Genomic DNA, 13,749 nt, shown 5'->3' on the forward strand with positions numbered 1-13,749 from the left:
AACTTGTAGTTTGGAACCCTAGCCTCCTGGTTGTGTCACTGTGGGCAGGTCTTAGGGTCCAGCCCTAATGTGTGGGGGTGGATTTGGGATTCCAGTCTAAAGATATGTAAAGTGCTTAGATTTTGCTTGGAATCCCTGAAGTGTGTTTGCTTGTGCTGGTGTGTTGGTGATGGTTTTTCTCTCTCTCTGCTTGGTCCTGTAAAAGGGGGGCAACTTCTGCCATTATGGAATTTCCCCTGGATCTGTAAACTTCAAATAAATTTCCTTCCTCCCATAACTATGTCTGGTTTGGAAGTTCATTCCAGGGACGTGAGGCTATCTACTACAACTTGTCTCCGCTGGCAGGCTATACAGCACTTTCCAGTACTGTGACAGCTAATCAATAAGGAGGAGGTTTGCAGCTCAGTCTCAGCTTGATTTCTCAGTTCAAGCATATAGTGCCTACAGAAATAGAGTCCTACCATCTAGTTCTGGTAGTGTAAGCCTTTAATCCCAGCACTCAGGAGACAGAGGTAGGAGGATCACCATGAGTTCACCAAGAGCCTTGGCAATAGTCTGCATTGGTTGGGAGGGGGGAACCTCAGGGGGTTCCATATTCAACAACACTCTGGGAGGTATCCCACCCCTTGCACTGGTATTTTTCTTTAATAACCTATGGTTTCTGGGTGCATCATTATCCACATCACAAGCTACTTCTGTTTCAGTTCCTTTTTTCCCCCATATTTATTTCCTAAGGTCCTATGTCTTTTATACCTGTGGAAGGTTAACACTATATGCTGGTTCACACTGTGTTTTGTAACTTCTTTTTCTTCTTTCTTTCTTGCTTTGTAGCACTGAAATTTGTTTTCTTGACACTATCCTACAAGTTTTGTCATATGGACTCCTTCTCTTGGTGAGTGCTATAAGAAAAGAAACTCAAGGACTACTGAAAGCATCCACTTATTCTAATAAAACATCTTTACCTATTTTTACATTTCTATGTGGGGCAATTTCTTCTGGGAGATTTCTGCATCATTCTATCATGTAACCCAGACCAGACCCACATTTGTTAAGATCATGTTTTAGTGAGTTTCTTTTTCTCTCTCCTTCTCTTTGGGGTCCAAATTCTCTATGTCATAGATATATTTTCACTCCTGGCCCAGGTTGTCTTGCTTCCCAAATGACAATTACTATATAACCTGAAACTTACCAATAATGCCTGGCTTATCTTAAGCTGCTCATCATGACTATCTCCCCTTTTCTTTCTAAATGTTTTGTAATCAGTCAACAAGAGAAGTATGGTAATTTGCTATTATGATTACTATTTTTTTTTGTTTTGGAGACAGAGTCTCATGTAGCTCAGGCTGGTTTCAAACTCACTATGTAGCCAAGGATGGCCTTGAGCTCTGAACCTTCCTGCCTCCACCCACAACATACAGGTCATTGCCACCACACTTGGCAATGCTCTTTTTAATGGCACCTTTTTTCTTGTAGTTTACAGAGGTCACCTAAGTAGCTTTCTGTATCTGGGTTTCCTTATGGGAAGAGGTGGGACAGTGAGAAGTCATTTTAGTTTATATTCATATATTTTCCTTTTCCATTATGTCTGAGTCTCAGTTACCTTCGTGGGATTAATAATAGAAAATATACTCTTCTTTTTCCTAGTTCCTATCAAAACATCATTTGTAGGCCTTAAACAAAACAAATATATTTAAATCTGTAGTAAATGTATTTATAATCACATAGCAAATGTAATAACAATCTCAGTATACACACCACTGTTTTTAGGATTAGAGCTATCTTTAGGGGTACATCCCCCTATCCTCTTTCATGTAGTGAGAGTTTGACTTCTAACATCTTAAGCTTTTTCTACCTTTATTGCCAGATAATCCTTTGGTTTGCCCTGTGACATCTCTAAAACAAAAAGACAGTTTCCTGGGCTGTGGTTCTCTGTTCATTAAAACATACTATAGTTGCTCTGCCTTCTGCCAAGGTCCTTACACTGTTGCTGTGCCAACCAGATTCTCAAGGCCAAGGTATTATTGCCACAGTCCTGTTTAGTGCAATTTTTTTATTCTAACATTTTCCTTTAGATTAGCTGTAATTTTTTTTTTTTGGTTCTTTTTCTGTCACTTCAATCCTAGAAGCAGCCACATTCCCCCACGTATTCAGGGCTTTCAAGCTTCTTGATCTGGTTTCTAATAAAATCTGTCACCTTTTGGGTCTTTAGATCTACAGCTTGAATCAAGGTCTACCTGAGGACCTTGATTCAGACTGATTCAAGAGGTTGTAGTAGGAGAAAGAGGGCCTTAGAAGCAAGGCAAACAAGCCGGCCACATCTCCAAGTGAGTCACACTATATTACCCTCTTTGACAGTGAATGTTTTTCAGGATAAAGTAAAGAACAACATAATATGGGCAGCTAGTGCCACTTGGTTAACACTTAAGCACTAATAAGCTCCTTATCCATCAAAACTCAATCTGCATCCACAATAGAAGTAGAAATAGAAGTAAGATGGTAAGAGGCGGGGGGAAATAAGCTGTGGTATGTGAAATCATGTTACTGTATTAAAGAGGTAGGTGTGTTTTTACAGATTCAGCTTAATAGAAAAAATGGAAAGATAAATTGTTAGATTTTATTACATGGAAAGTTTCTCAGCAAAAAATCCTGGTTAAACAGTCTTTTAGGGTTCAACATTTTTGGCAAGAATATTTCATAGATATTGTAGTATACATCATGTTGTATCACATAAAGGAACGTCATAATGTAAGGCTCTCCTAATGACTGCTGGCAACTTTGATCATTTGGTTAATATTTGTCCAGGAACAAAAATACCTTTCCTGGGCTGGAGAGATGGCTTAGAGGTAAAGGCGCTTACCTGTGAAGTCTAAGAACCAAGGTTCAATTCTCCAGGTCCCACATAAGCCAGATGCACATAGTGGCACATGCATCTGGAGTTAGTTTGCAGTGGCTGGAGGTCCTGGCATGCCCATTCATTCTCTCTCTCGTTAAAAAATAAATTTAGCCGGGCATGGTGGGACATGCCTTTAATCCCAGCACTCGGGAGGCAGAGGTAGGAGGATTGCCATGAGTTCAAGGCCACCCTGAGACTCCATAGTGAATTCCAGATCAACCTGGGCTAGAGTGAGGCCCTACCTCGAAAAAGCAAAAATAAATAAATAAATAAAAATAAATAAATAAATTTAAAAAGAATACCCTTCCTCTTACAATCAGTATATTCATGGGGTGAAACTTGGAGACTTTATTCTACCTTTTTTCTCTAATAAATTTTCATCCAATAATTTTGATGATCCTAACCTAAGTAACTATTACATTGGATTGAAACAAAATGATTATTTTTTAAACCTATTATTCTTCTTCATGTCTTAGCTACCATTTATCCTGAAAAGAACTTTCCTTTGAAAGTGTTTTTGCGAATTGAGTCATTCTTAAGGAATTAGCAATATACAAATATTTGCATGCTATTACACTGTTTTACAATCGTTTTTAAAATTTTTATTAACATTTTCCATGATTATAAAAAAAATATATCATGCTAATTCCCTCCCTCCCAACCCCACACTTTCCCCTTTGAAATTCCATTCTCCATCATATTACCGCCCCATCTCAATCATTACTTACATATATACAATATCAACCTATTAAGTACCCTCTTCCCTTCCTTTCTCTTCCCTTTATATCTCCTTTTTTAAAATTTTTATTAGCATTTTCCATGATTATAAAAAAAATACCCCATGGTAATCCCCCCCCAAACTTTCCCCTTTGAAACTCCATTCTCCATCATTTTACTGCCCCATCACAATCATTGTACTTACATATATACAATATCAACCTATTAAGTACCCTCCTCCCTTCCTTTCTCTTCCCTTTATGTATCCTTTTTAACTTAATGGCCTCTGCTACTAAGTATTTTCCTCCTCACGCAGAAGCCCAGTCATCTGTAGCTAGGATCCACATATGAGAGAGAACATGTGGCGCTTGGCTCTCTGGGCCTGGGTTACCTCACTTAGTATAATCCTTTCCAGGTCCATCCATTTTTCTGCAAATTTCATAACTTCATTTTTCTTAACTGCTGAGTAGAACTCCATTGTATAAATGTGCCACATCTTCATTATCCACTCATCAGTTGAGGGACATTTAGGCTGGTTCCATTTCCCAGCTATTATAAATTGAGCAGCAATAAACATGGTTGAGCATGTACGTCTAAGGAAATGAGATGATTCCTTGGATATATGCCTAAGAGTGCTACAGCTGGGTCATATGGTAGATAAATCTTTAGCTGTTTTAGGAACCTCCACACTGATTTCCACAATGGCTGGACCAGATTGCATTCCCACCAAGAGTGTAGAAGGGTTCCTCTTTTTTGACATCCCCACAAACATTTATGATCCTTTGTTTTCATGATGGTAGCCAATCTGACAGGAGTGAGATGGAATCTCAGTGTAGTTTTACTCTGCATTTCCCTGATGACTAGTGACGTAGAACATTTTTTTAGATGCTTATATGCCATTTGTATTTCTTCCCTTGAGAATGTTCTATTTAGCTCCATAGCCCATTTTTTGATTGGCTTGTTTGATTCCTTATTATTTAACTTTTTGAGTTCTTTGTATATCCTAGATATTAATCCTCTATCACATATATAGCTGGCAAAGATTTTTTCCCATTCTGTAGGTTGCCTCTTTGCTTTTTTCACTGTGTCCTTTGCAGTGCAAAATCTTTGTAATTTCATGAGGTCCCAGTGATTAATCTATGGTTTTATTGCCTGAGCAATTAGGGTTGTATTTAGAAAGTCTTTGCCAAGACCAATATGTTGAAGGGTTTCCCCTGCTTTTTCCTCTAGCAGTTGCAGAGTTTCTGGTCTGATGTTAAGGTCTCTAACCCATTCGGACTTAATTCTTGTGCATGGCAAGAGAGAAGAATCTATTTTCATCCTTCTGCAGATATATATCCAGTTTTCCCAACACCATTTGCTGAAGAGGCTGTCTGTTCTCCAATGAGTATTTTTGGCATTTTTATCGAATATCAGGTGGCTATAGCTACTTGGGCTTACATCTGGGTCCTCTATTCTGTTCCACTGATCTACATGTCGGTTTTTGTGCCAGTACCACGCTATTTTTGTTACTATGGCTCTGTAGCATAGGTTAAAATCAGGTATGGTGATACCACCAGCCTTATTTTTGTTGCTCAGTATTATTTTAGATATTCAAGGTTTTTTGTGATTCCAAATGAATTTTTGGATTGTTTTTTCTATTTCCATGAAGAATGCTTGATTTTTCTCTCTAACTGCTTTTAATATATATATATATATATTTCGTTTGTGTGTTTGGAAGTTTGATTGTAATATGGCGAGGAGAGGTTATTTCCAGGTTTTGTCTGGCTGGGGTTCTAAAGGCTTCCTGTATCTGCATTGGCACCTCTTTCGTAATTTGGGGGCTTAACTTTTCTTCTATGATTTTGTTGAAGACGCCTACCATGCCTTTGGAGTGGAATTCTTCTCCTACTATGCCCTGAATTCTTACATTTGATCTTTTCATAGTGTCCCAAATATCTTGAAATTCCCACTCATACTTTTCTATAATTTTGTCTTTCTCTTTGTTGGACTGTATTAGATCTGCCACCTGGTCTTCTAGCTTAGATATTCTGTCCTCTCCTTCATCCATTCTACTGGTGAGATTATCTACAGAGTTTTTTATTTCATTAACTGTGTTCTTCATTGCTAGTAATTCTGCCTGGTTTCTCTTTATTATTTCTGTTTCCTTATTTATGTCTTGTATTGCCTTCTTTATTTCATTAAATTGGTGTCCTGCATCTTCTTTGATTCCTTTGATTTCCTCTTTGATTTTTTCTTTGATTCCTTTGATTTCTTCTGTGACCTCTTTGAACATATTTACAATCATTCTTTTGAAATCTTTCTCAGGCATTTTCTCTAACTTGTTCTCACTGGAGGTCATTTCTGATGCATTAATACTTTTAGGTGGATTTATATCATCTTGATTTTTAGTGTTTCTTGTGTTATAATGTATATATTTTTGCATCTTGGATTAAGTTAAAACTTGGATTTTCTAGTTATCTAGGTATTCTTAGCTGTATCAATTGATTTGATGTTATATATTTTCAGGGTAGGAGCTTAAGGTGTTAGGTGTGGCTCTTAAGACTCTCAGAGTATCTACAAAGGGTGTTCCTAGGGGTTGAGTTTCCCTGCTATGGGAGTATTCAAGTAGGCTGAATATAATAAAATACAGGTAGATTCTAAAGGTTAACTAAACACTGTACATATTCAATCAAAAACAGCCCCAAGTATGTATGCAAGAGTAGTTATTATAATGACCAGATCCTCTATCAACAAAGAGGTTAAGATTTCTGGTCTGTTGAGGGATCCAAGTCAGCTTGTGACCAAGTGAGACCCTTCCCTGGTGCAATCCCAGTTACCTTGGATGAGTTTGGTCTCAGTCAAGTTGCTGCCTGGGTCATCAGGCTGCTGTTCTGATTTCTGGAGCTGGACACTGGCTTTTCCTGTGGGGCAAACCGAGCCTGGCAACTGTGGCTCTGCAGATCAGCACATCTGCTGCTGGAACTGCTGCTGCTAAAGCTGCCGCTACTGGGTCTGTTGCCGCTGCTGCTGAAGCTGCTCCTTCTGGGTCCACCACCGCTCCTGCCACTGAGGCTGCTGCTGCTGCTGGATCTGCTGCTGCTGCCTCTGAAGCTGCTGCTGCTGCCATTACTGGATCTGCTGCTGCTGGGGCCGCTGTTACCGGTGCCGGAGCCGCTGATGTTGCTGCCGGACTCTACTCCTGCTTGGGTCCCGCTGTCAGCTCAAGTTGGCATGGCCGGGTCCTGGGCCACTGCTCTGTTCGCTGGAGCTTGGCACAGGCGGTGGGGGAGGGGAGAGAGCTGCAGCTGCTCTGGTTCTCTGGCTGTTCCACGTGTTCTTCTACCTCGTGGTCTGCTCCTCCGTTGCTCACTGCTGCTCTCCCTTCACGTTTCCTGAGTTGCAGAGAGCTCCGGTGTGAGTGGAAGCTCCCTGCACCTTGCTTTTCCTGCAGCTGGAGCCGAGTCTGGCGGCTTTCTGGTGCACCGCTGCCGCCGTTGGCGGAGCTGCCGAGGCCGCTTTTGCCGGCCTGTGCGGGCTCTGGATGCTCTGGATCTCTTCTACTTCTCTGCTGCTGCTTCAATTTACTATACACCTCACTTTTTAGTCAAAGTGTGTATTTTGCTGAGTTTTTTTTGGTCTTTTTCCCCCCTAGGCTGCTTAGTCGTGGTACCTATGCCACCATCTTAACTGGAAGTCTCTCTGTTTTACAATCTTATAAAATAACTTCTGTGAGTCTAATATATGACTGGATGACAACAATTAACAATACTGGCCAGGCATGGTGGTGCATGCCTTTAATCCCAGCACTTGGGAGGCAGAGGTAGGAGGATGGCTGTGAGTTCAAGGACACCTTGAGACTACATAGTGAATCCCAGGTCAGCCTGAGCTAGAGTGAAACCCTACCTTGAAAAAACCAAAAATAAATAAATAAATAAATAAATAAATAAAAACAAAAAAACAACAACAAAAAACCACAATACTTACTTATCTGGGCACTGTGTCTCATTTCTATAATCCCAAGACTTGAAAGGCTGAGGTAGGAGGATCCCCATAAGATTGAATCCAACCAGGGCTATAGAATGAATTCCAGGTCATCCTGGGCTAGTGTGAGATCCTGTGTCAAAAACAAAAACAAAACTTCATTATATACTTGAAATTTTCTAGGAGGTTAGATGGTAAGTGTCCTTACCCCACTCCCATACACATATGGTAACTGTGGTGATAGATATGCTTATTTCTTTGTTTTTTCAGGCTGGGTCTCATTGTAGCCCAGGCTGACCTGGAACTTACATTGTAGCTACAGGCTACAGGCTATTCTCACTTTTTCTTTCTTTCTTTCTTTCTTTCTTTCTTTCTTTCTTTCTTTCTTTATTTCGTTCGTTCTTTTTTTCATTTGTTCTTTCGTTCTTTCCTTCCTTCCTCCCTCCCTCCCTCCCTTTTTTCCTTTCTTTCCTTTTTACAAAAGGGCTGGAGAGATTGCTCAGTAGTTAAGGCACAATCCTGCAATGCCTAAAGACCCGCGTTTGATTCCCCAGTACCCATGTAGAGCCAGATGCACAATATGGGACATGTTTCTGAGTTCATTTGCATTGGCTAGAGGACATGACACACCCATTCTCTGTCTTTCTTTCAAATAAATAAATAAATAATATCAAAATGACATACTCATTAATTTCCTTCACTTTCTATAGGTAACTTGATATTAGCTAATACCTCTCTTCCACTTATATGCATCCAAACACATTATTCAGTGTTTTATTGGTCCCATGGTTCCAGAAACAAAATCTTGTGAATGAATTTTCTGAATTGTTTTTGGAATTTTTGAAATTGTGTCTCTGACCTTATTAAAATTGAATATACCTAGAGACTCTTTTTTTTTTGAGACAGTGTTATGCTATGTAGCCTATGATGGCATTTTATAATCCTCCTTTAATAGGTCCCAAGTTCTGGAATTGCAGGTATGTGCCATCATACCTAGTACTAATGACTCTATTTTCAGTGCTAAATAGGATATAGTGGAAATGGAAATAGAACTACGGGACATTGCTAAACACTAGTTCTGAGTTGGCACTAATTGTAGGAGACCCAAAATGTCACTGTGGTCCACCAATCAGAATAGAGGGCATGGAGATTATATGATCAATGATGATTTTGCTCAGGTCTGCCTCACAGTGCATCTAATCAGTTCCTGAGCCCACCCTATTGTTACTGTCCCATTCTGATATGCATACTATCAAGTGGCAGAGTCTCAACATTTATTATGTGACTTGTGTAATGAAAACTACTGTGGTTCAAGAAGCCAAGTAGAAGCCACTAGAGATAGATGCCTATATGTAGGAAAATAGAAGCCAAAACTAATACTGCATTCTTGGGGGGACTGAAAAGATTACTGTCACCCAGGCATTGTAGCTCACACCTGTAATACTAGCACTTGGGAGGTTGAGGTTGAGAGTTTAGTGTCAGTCTGAGCTAATATAGTGAGGTCTAGGCCAGGATACTCTGCCTCAAAAAACAAACCAAACAAAAAGAACTCATGGGTCTTCCCTGTAGTGAAATTTCTATAGCTCCAGTACTATGAGGTATATTGAGATATGCTTTCTTAGGAGAACACTAACTTGTTCCATCTGCTCCTTCCTACAGCCAAAAAAAAAAAAAGAAAGAAAAAAAAAGACACATGACATCTTGTGGGCCTTAGGACTTTGGAAGCAACATATCTCAAATTTGGGTGCACAATTCTGACCCATTTACCAAGTGACCTAGTTTTAAGTGGGCCTTAGAACAAGAGAAGACTTTGTAACTGGCCCAAGTTGCTATGGAAGCTTCTCTGCTGCTTGGGCTATGCGCTCCAGCACATTCTATAATACTTGAAGTTTCGGTGGCAGACAAGCATGCAGATTGGACTATTTGGTAGGTCCTTATAGGTGAACCACAGCACAGGTCCTTAGAAATTTGGAACAAAGTCCTGCAATTCTCTGCAGATAACTGCTTTGCTTTTGAGAAACAGCCTTTGGCTTGATGCTGGGCCTTAGTAGAGATTGAACTTCACCACATGACCTGAGTTGCTCATTGTGAACTGGGTATTGTCTGATCCACCAAGCCATAAAGTTGAGTATGCACTCTGCCATCAAGTGGGAGAGGTCTATGATGTTGGGTTTGAGTAGGCCCTCAGGCACAAGTTAAGGGAAGAAGTGGCCCAAATGCTTACGATCCCACTCCTGATATATATTTTTCTCTCAGCTTGCATTTATAGTTTCCCAGGAATTAAAAAAAATAACTTATTTTCAAGGGGAGAGAGAGAATGAGAACAAATGGGCATTTCAGGGCCTGTTGCCACTGCAAACAAACTCCAGATGCACATGCCACTTTGTGCATATGGCTTTACATGGAAACGGGGAATCAACTGGGTCATCAGGCTGTGCCTTTAACTTCTGAGCAATCTCTCCAGTCCACAGGAATTTCTTTTTAAAAATGTTTATTTGCAAAGAGAAAGGGGAGGGATGAGCATGCCAGGATTTTCTGCCACTGCAAATGAACTCCAGTCACATGCACCACTTGGTGAGTACTAGGGAATTAAACCTTGACAGTTAGGCTTAGCGAGTAAGTGTCTTTAACTGCTGAGACATCTTTTCAGCCCCCTGGAATTTATTTTATTTTTTTGAGAAATTAAGTTTTTATTAACCACAAAGGTTTTAAATTCATGTAAGTTCACTTAAATAGGGTTAAGATGCTCAAGGCTGCATTGAAAATGTAATTTGAAATCTTCAGTGAGTTCGTTTGTGTATTTATATTTTACCAGTTTACAGAATTTCATCACTACATCAAATTAAAAAAAGTATAGGACTTTTCCAGAAATATTCATTAGATTATACCTTTTTCAGAACACAGAAATTATACAACTCACTTTTTGTACAATAATATTTGGCAATGTTAAGATGCAATGGCATTTCATTTATAAAAACCATCTTCAATTACAACACACACACACACACACACACACTCCCAAAACAAAACCAAAACCAAAAACCCTCAGAAACTCCATTGGCTTTAATCTGCTTTTATAACTAGCCAAAGATTCCCTCCCTCTTAGATTCTTTAACTAATATTTTAAGAAAACCACAAATTAAAAAAATTTAGTAATACTTTTTCTGGCCATATGTATACATATTAACTAGTATCTAGTAGGAAAACCCACCTGAGATTGGTCACATTAAGCACTGTAAAAATAAAGGTGAGAACCAATCACCTTTTGACAAAAAAAAAAAAAATACAACTCTAGTATCAGAGATCTCACTCAGAATGATCTCTTGCTTAAACATGGAACAGATACATTTTCTGGGTTTGTACTTTGTAGCGCAGAGAACCTGGACTGCAGCTATTGCTGGGGTTCCCCTACCCCACTATTGTTTCCTCCCAGCAACACACCCCATAGTGGCACCATCACTAGGGGGACCTTGCTTTGAATCAAGACTGCATCAAGCAATCTCACATGACATAGTTCGCATGTAAAAAAGATGCTTTGTGGTCAGTTACCTCAAACAGTAATCACATTCCCATAACTGAAGCACACGTGCCTGACTGGGGACACATGGCTCGACTTTCTACGGAGCACGTGAAGTGCAACAAGAACAAGCACAACTCTGCCACCGAACTCACTCGAGGAAGGACTTCATTTTCTGGGTGCCCCCACCCCGGCAGCATGCTCAGTGAACATGGACAAGTCCAAGAAAGGTGAGAATTTTACTAAGTTACAAAACTTTGGTAAATCAATACAGTACTCTTTAATACAACAAAATGTTTTTCTTGGAGTCATATATACGTTAATGCTAATTTACACTCCAAAAATATTACTTAAGTACCAAATCAAAATACCATGGTTCTTAGCAGAGCAAGTTATTTTATACAAATTACTATCATCTGAAACTACACAAGTTCTCCTCACACATGCCGTTCTAGCTACCGCAGTAAGGCAACTGTGTGGACCAAAGGGGGCCTGCTTCATCGTGAGCTTGGTCCGCAGCCAGGCGGAGTGCCAATGCCTGAAGAGTACCTCCTGGAGACTCAAGATCAGTATCGATTTCTTACAAGTGCTTTAGAAAAGCTGTTAATTGTTCACATGAGCACCATGGCCCTCAAAACCAGTTGCTTCAAGCCACACTAGCCTCACATGACCCTTTTGATTTCAAAGCCCCACATCTCTTTATCTTCATCAAGTCACAGCCTTACCCCACCTCATTTAAACAAACAAAAAAAATTCTACCTAAAATGCTGGAATTTTTTAAAATAACAAGTAAATATGCTGTCAGCTTGGAGAGCCCGGGGACTGGCCGCTGCGCACCCACTCTCGCGGTCACTCTTCGCCCAGCGCAGCCACCGCTATAGAAGCCCTCATGCTTCCTCTTGCCGAAGCGGCCAGTGCTTCAACCTCGGCGTTTAACTTACGGATCACCCACTCCATTGCTTCTCGGCCTTTCCTCGCGTTGGAAGATATGGTGCTGGCCATCAGTCCTTTGAGGGAGCTGCTCAAGTTGACGCCTTTCACAGTGATGATGGCTTCCTGGGACAAAACAGTCTTTTCTGGGTCCTGAGGATGTGGCTTGTATGTAAGTCTCTCATCTACGGAAACCATATTAGTGAATGAAATGTTGGTAGATCTCAGCTCCATTGTCTTTTTCACAGGGTCAACCACAGATTGCTCCTGCACATACGTTTTGGTTCTTTCTGCACCAATAAGAGACTTCACAATGGAGGGCAGTCCCCACTCAGTGCTGAGAAGCCTGTGGCTGTGCAGCTTTCCAGAAGGATCTATATGTCGGTGGAGCACATCAACGCCAAGCACGCTTGGGTTCATCGGGTTTGGGTTTTTCTGCATGGCAGCTGTAGTAACAGTTTCCCATGGGTGGTCAAAAAGGTGCTCGGGGGCTGGAGAGATGGCTTAGCGGTTAAGCGCTTGCCTGTGAAGCCTAAGGACTCTGGTTCGAGGCTCGGTTCCCCAGGTCCCACATTAGCCAGATGCACAAGGGGGCGCACGCGTCTGGAGTTCGTTTGCAGAGGCTGGAAGCCCTGGCGCGCCCATTCTCTCTCTCTCCCTCTATCTGTCTTTCTCTCTATGTCTGTCGTTCTCAAATAAATAAAATTAAAAATTAAAAAAAGAAAAACGTGCTCGGACGCCCAGATCTTCAAGGTGCCGTGGCCTGCCCGGTGTCTGGTGGCGTGAGGGAACTAAGAGGAACACAAGTTCACTTGTCCAGGTCCCGCCCCGTCTCTCCCAGCCAGCTTCGAAGAGCACAGGAGCCCTGGAATTTCTTATGATCAATTGACAGAGGAAAAGTGGATTTGAACCTGATTTACAGATGGTTCTGCATGATGTATAACCACTACCTGACAGCAAACAGTGGGCAAAAAGTTGGAAATTTTACTTCATTCTTCATTTTACTTAAAAGGAGAAATGATTTGAAGTATGAATGTTTATTTGTGGACTGTGACCAATGGTAGATGGATGGTAACGGATGTGGAAAAAACATGACTTGAAAACTGGTAACAAGAAGGTCTAGGGGAAAGGCATATGCATGGATTACCCTGAATGGGTAAAATAATTAAAGACATTTGTATCTCATATGAATTCTTACCAAGCAGTAACCACCTCAGAGGAAAAAGTTAATTTTATATTTAGTTATTTGTGTGTGTGTGTGCATCAGAGCCTCTTCCTGCTGCAAATGAACACCAGCTGCTTGCACCACTTTTTGTATAGCTTATGTGAGTGGCTTGGGAATTGAACCCAAGACAGCAGGTTGTACAAGTAAGTACCTTTAATCATTGAGCCATGTGGCCAGCCCCCACCAGAGGAACAATTTTGTAATCAGGTATATAGGATGGCATTTGTGCATATTGACCAGCTATTTTTCTTTGCTACTCTTGTCATTTTTATTTATTTGAGACACACACACACACACACACACACACACACGGGGGGGGGGGGGGGAGAGGGAAAGAGGGATGCTCCAGGGCTTCTAGCCACTGCAAACAAATTCCAGATGCATGTACCACCTTGTGCATCTGGCTTACACAGGACTTAAAGAATCCAACCTGGGTCCTTAGGCTTCATAATGAAGTGCCTTAACCATTAAGCAAGCCATTTCTCCAGCCTGGACCTGGCTATT

At 40.8% G+C, this 13,749-nt stretch overlaps 1 protein-coding gene across 1 annotated transcript; it reads right to left on the reverse strand.

Moving 5' to 3' along the window:
* Positions 1-11,939: 11,939 nt before the first annotated feature.
* On the reverse strand, positions 11,940-12,476 carry LOC101615289 (PRELI domain containing protein 3B-like). Its single transcript, XM_004666988.2, has one exon. The coding sequence runs from the start codon at positions 12,459-12,461 to the stop codon at positions 11,940-11,942; it is 522 nt and encodes a 173-aa protein (XP_004667045.2). The 5' UTR covers positions 12,462-12,476.
* Positions 12,477-13,749: the final 1,273 nt, after the last annotated feature.

This window comes from Jaculus jaculus, chromosome X, assembly GCF_020740685.1.
Source record: "Jaculus jaculus isolate mJacJac1 chromosome X, mJacJac1.mat.Y.cur, whole genome shotgun sequence".
Classification (NCBI taxonomy): domain Eukaryota; kingdom Metazoa; phylum Chordata; class Mammalia; order Rodentia; family Dipodidae; genus Jaculus; species Jaculus jaculus.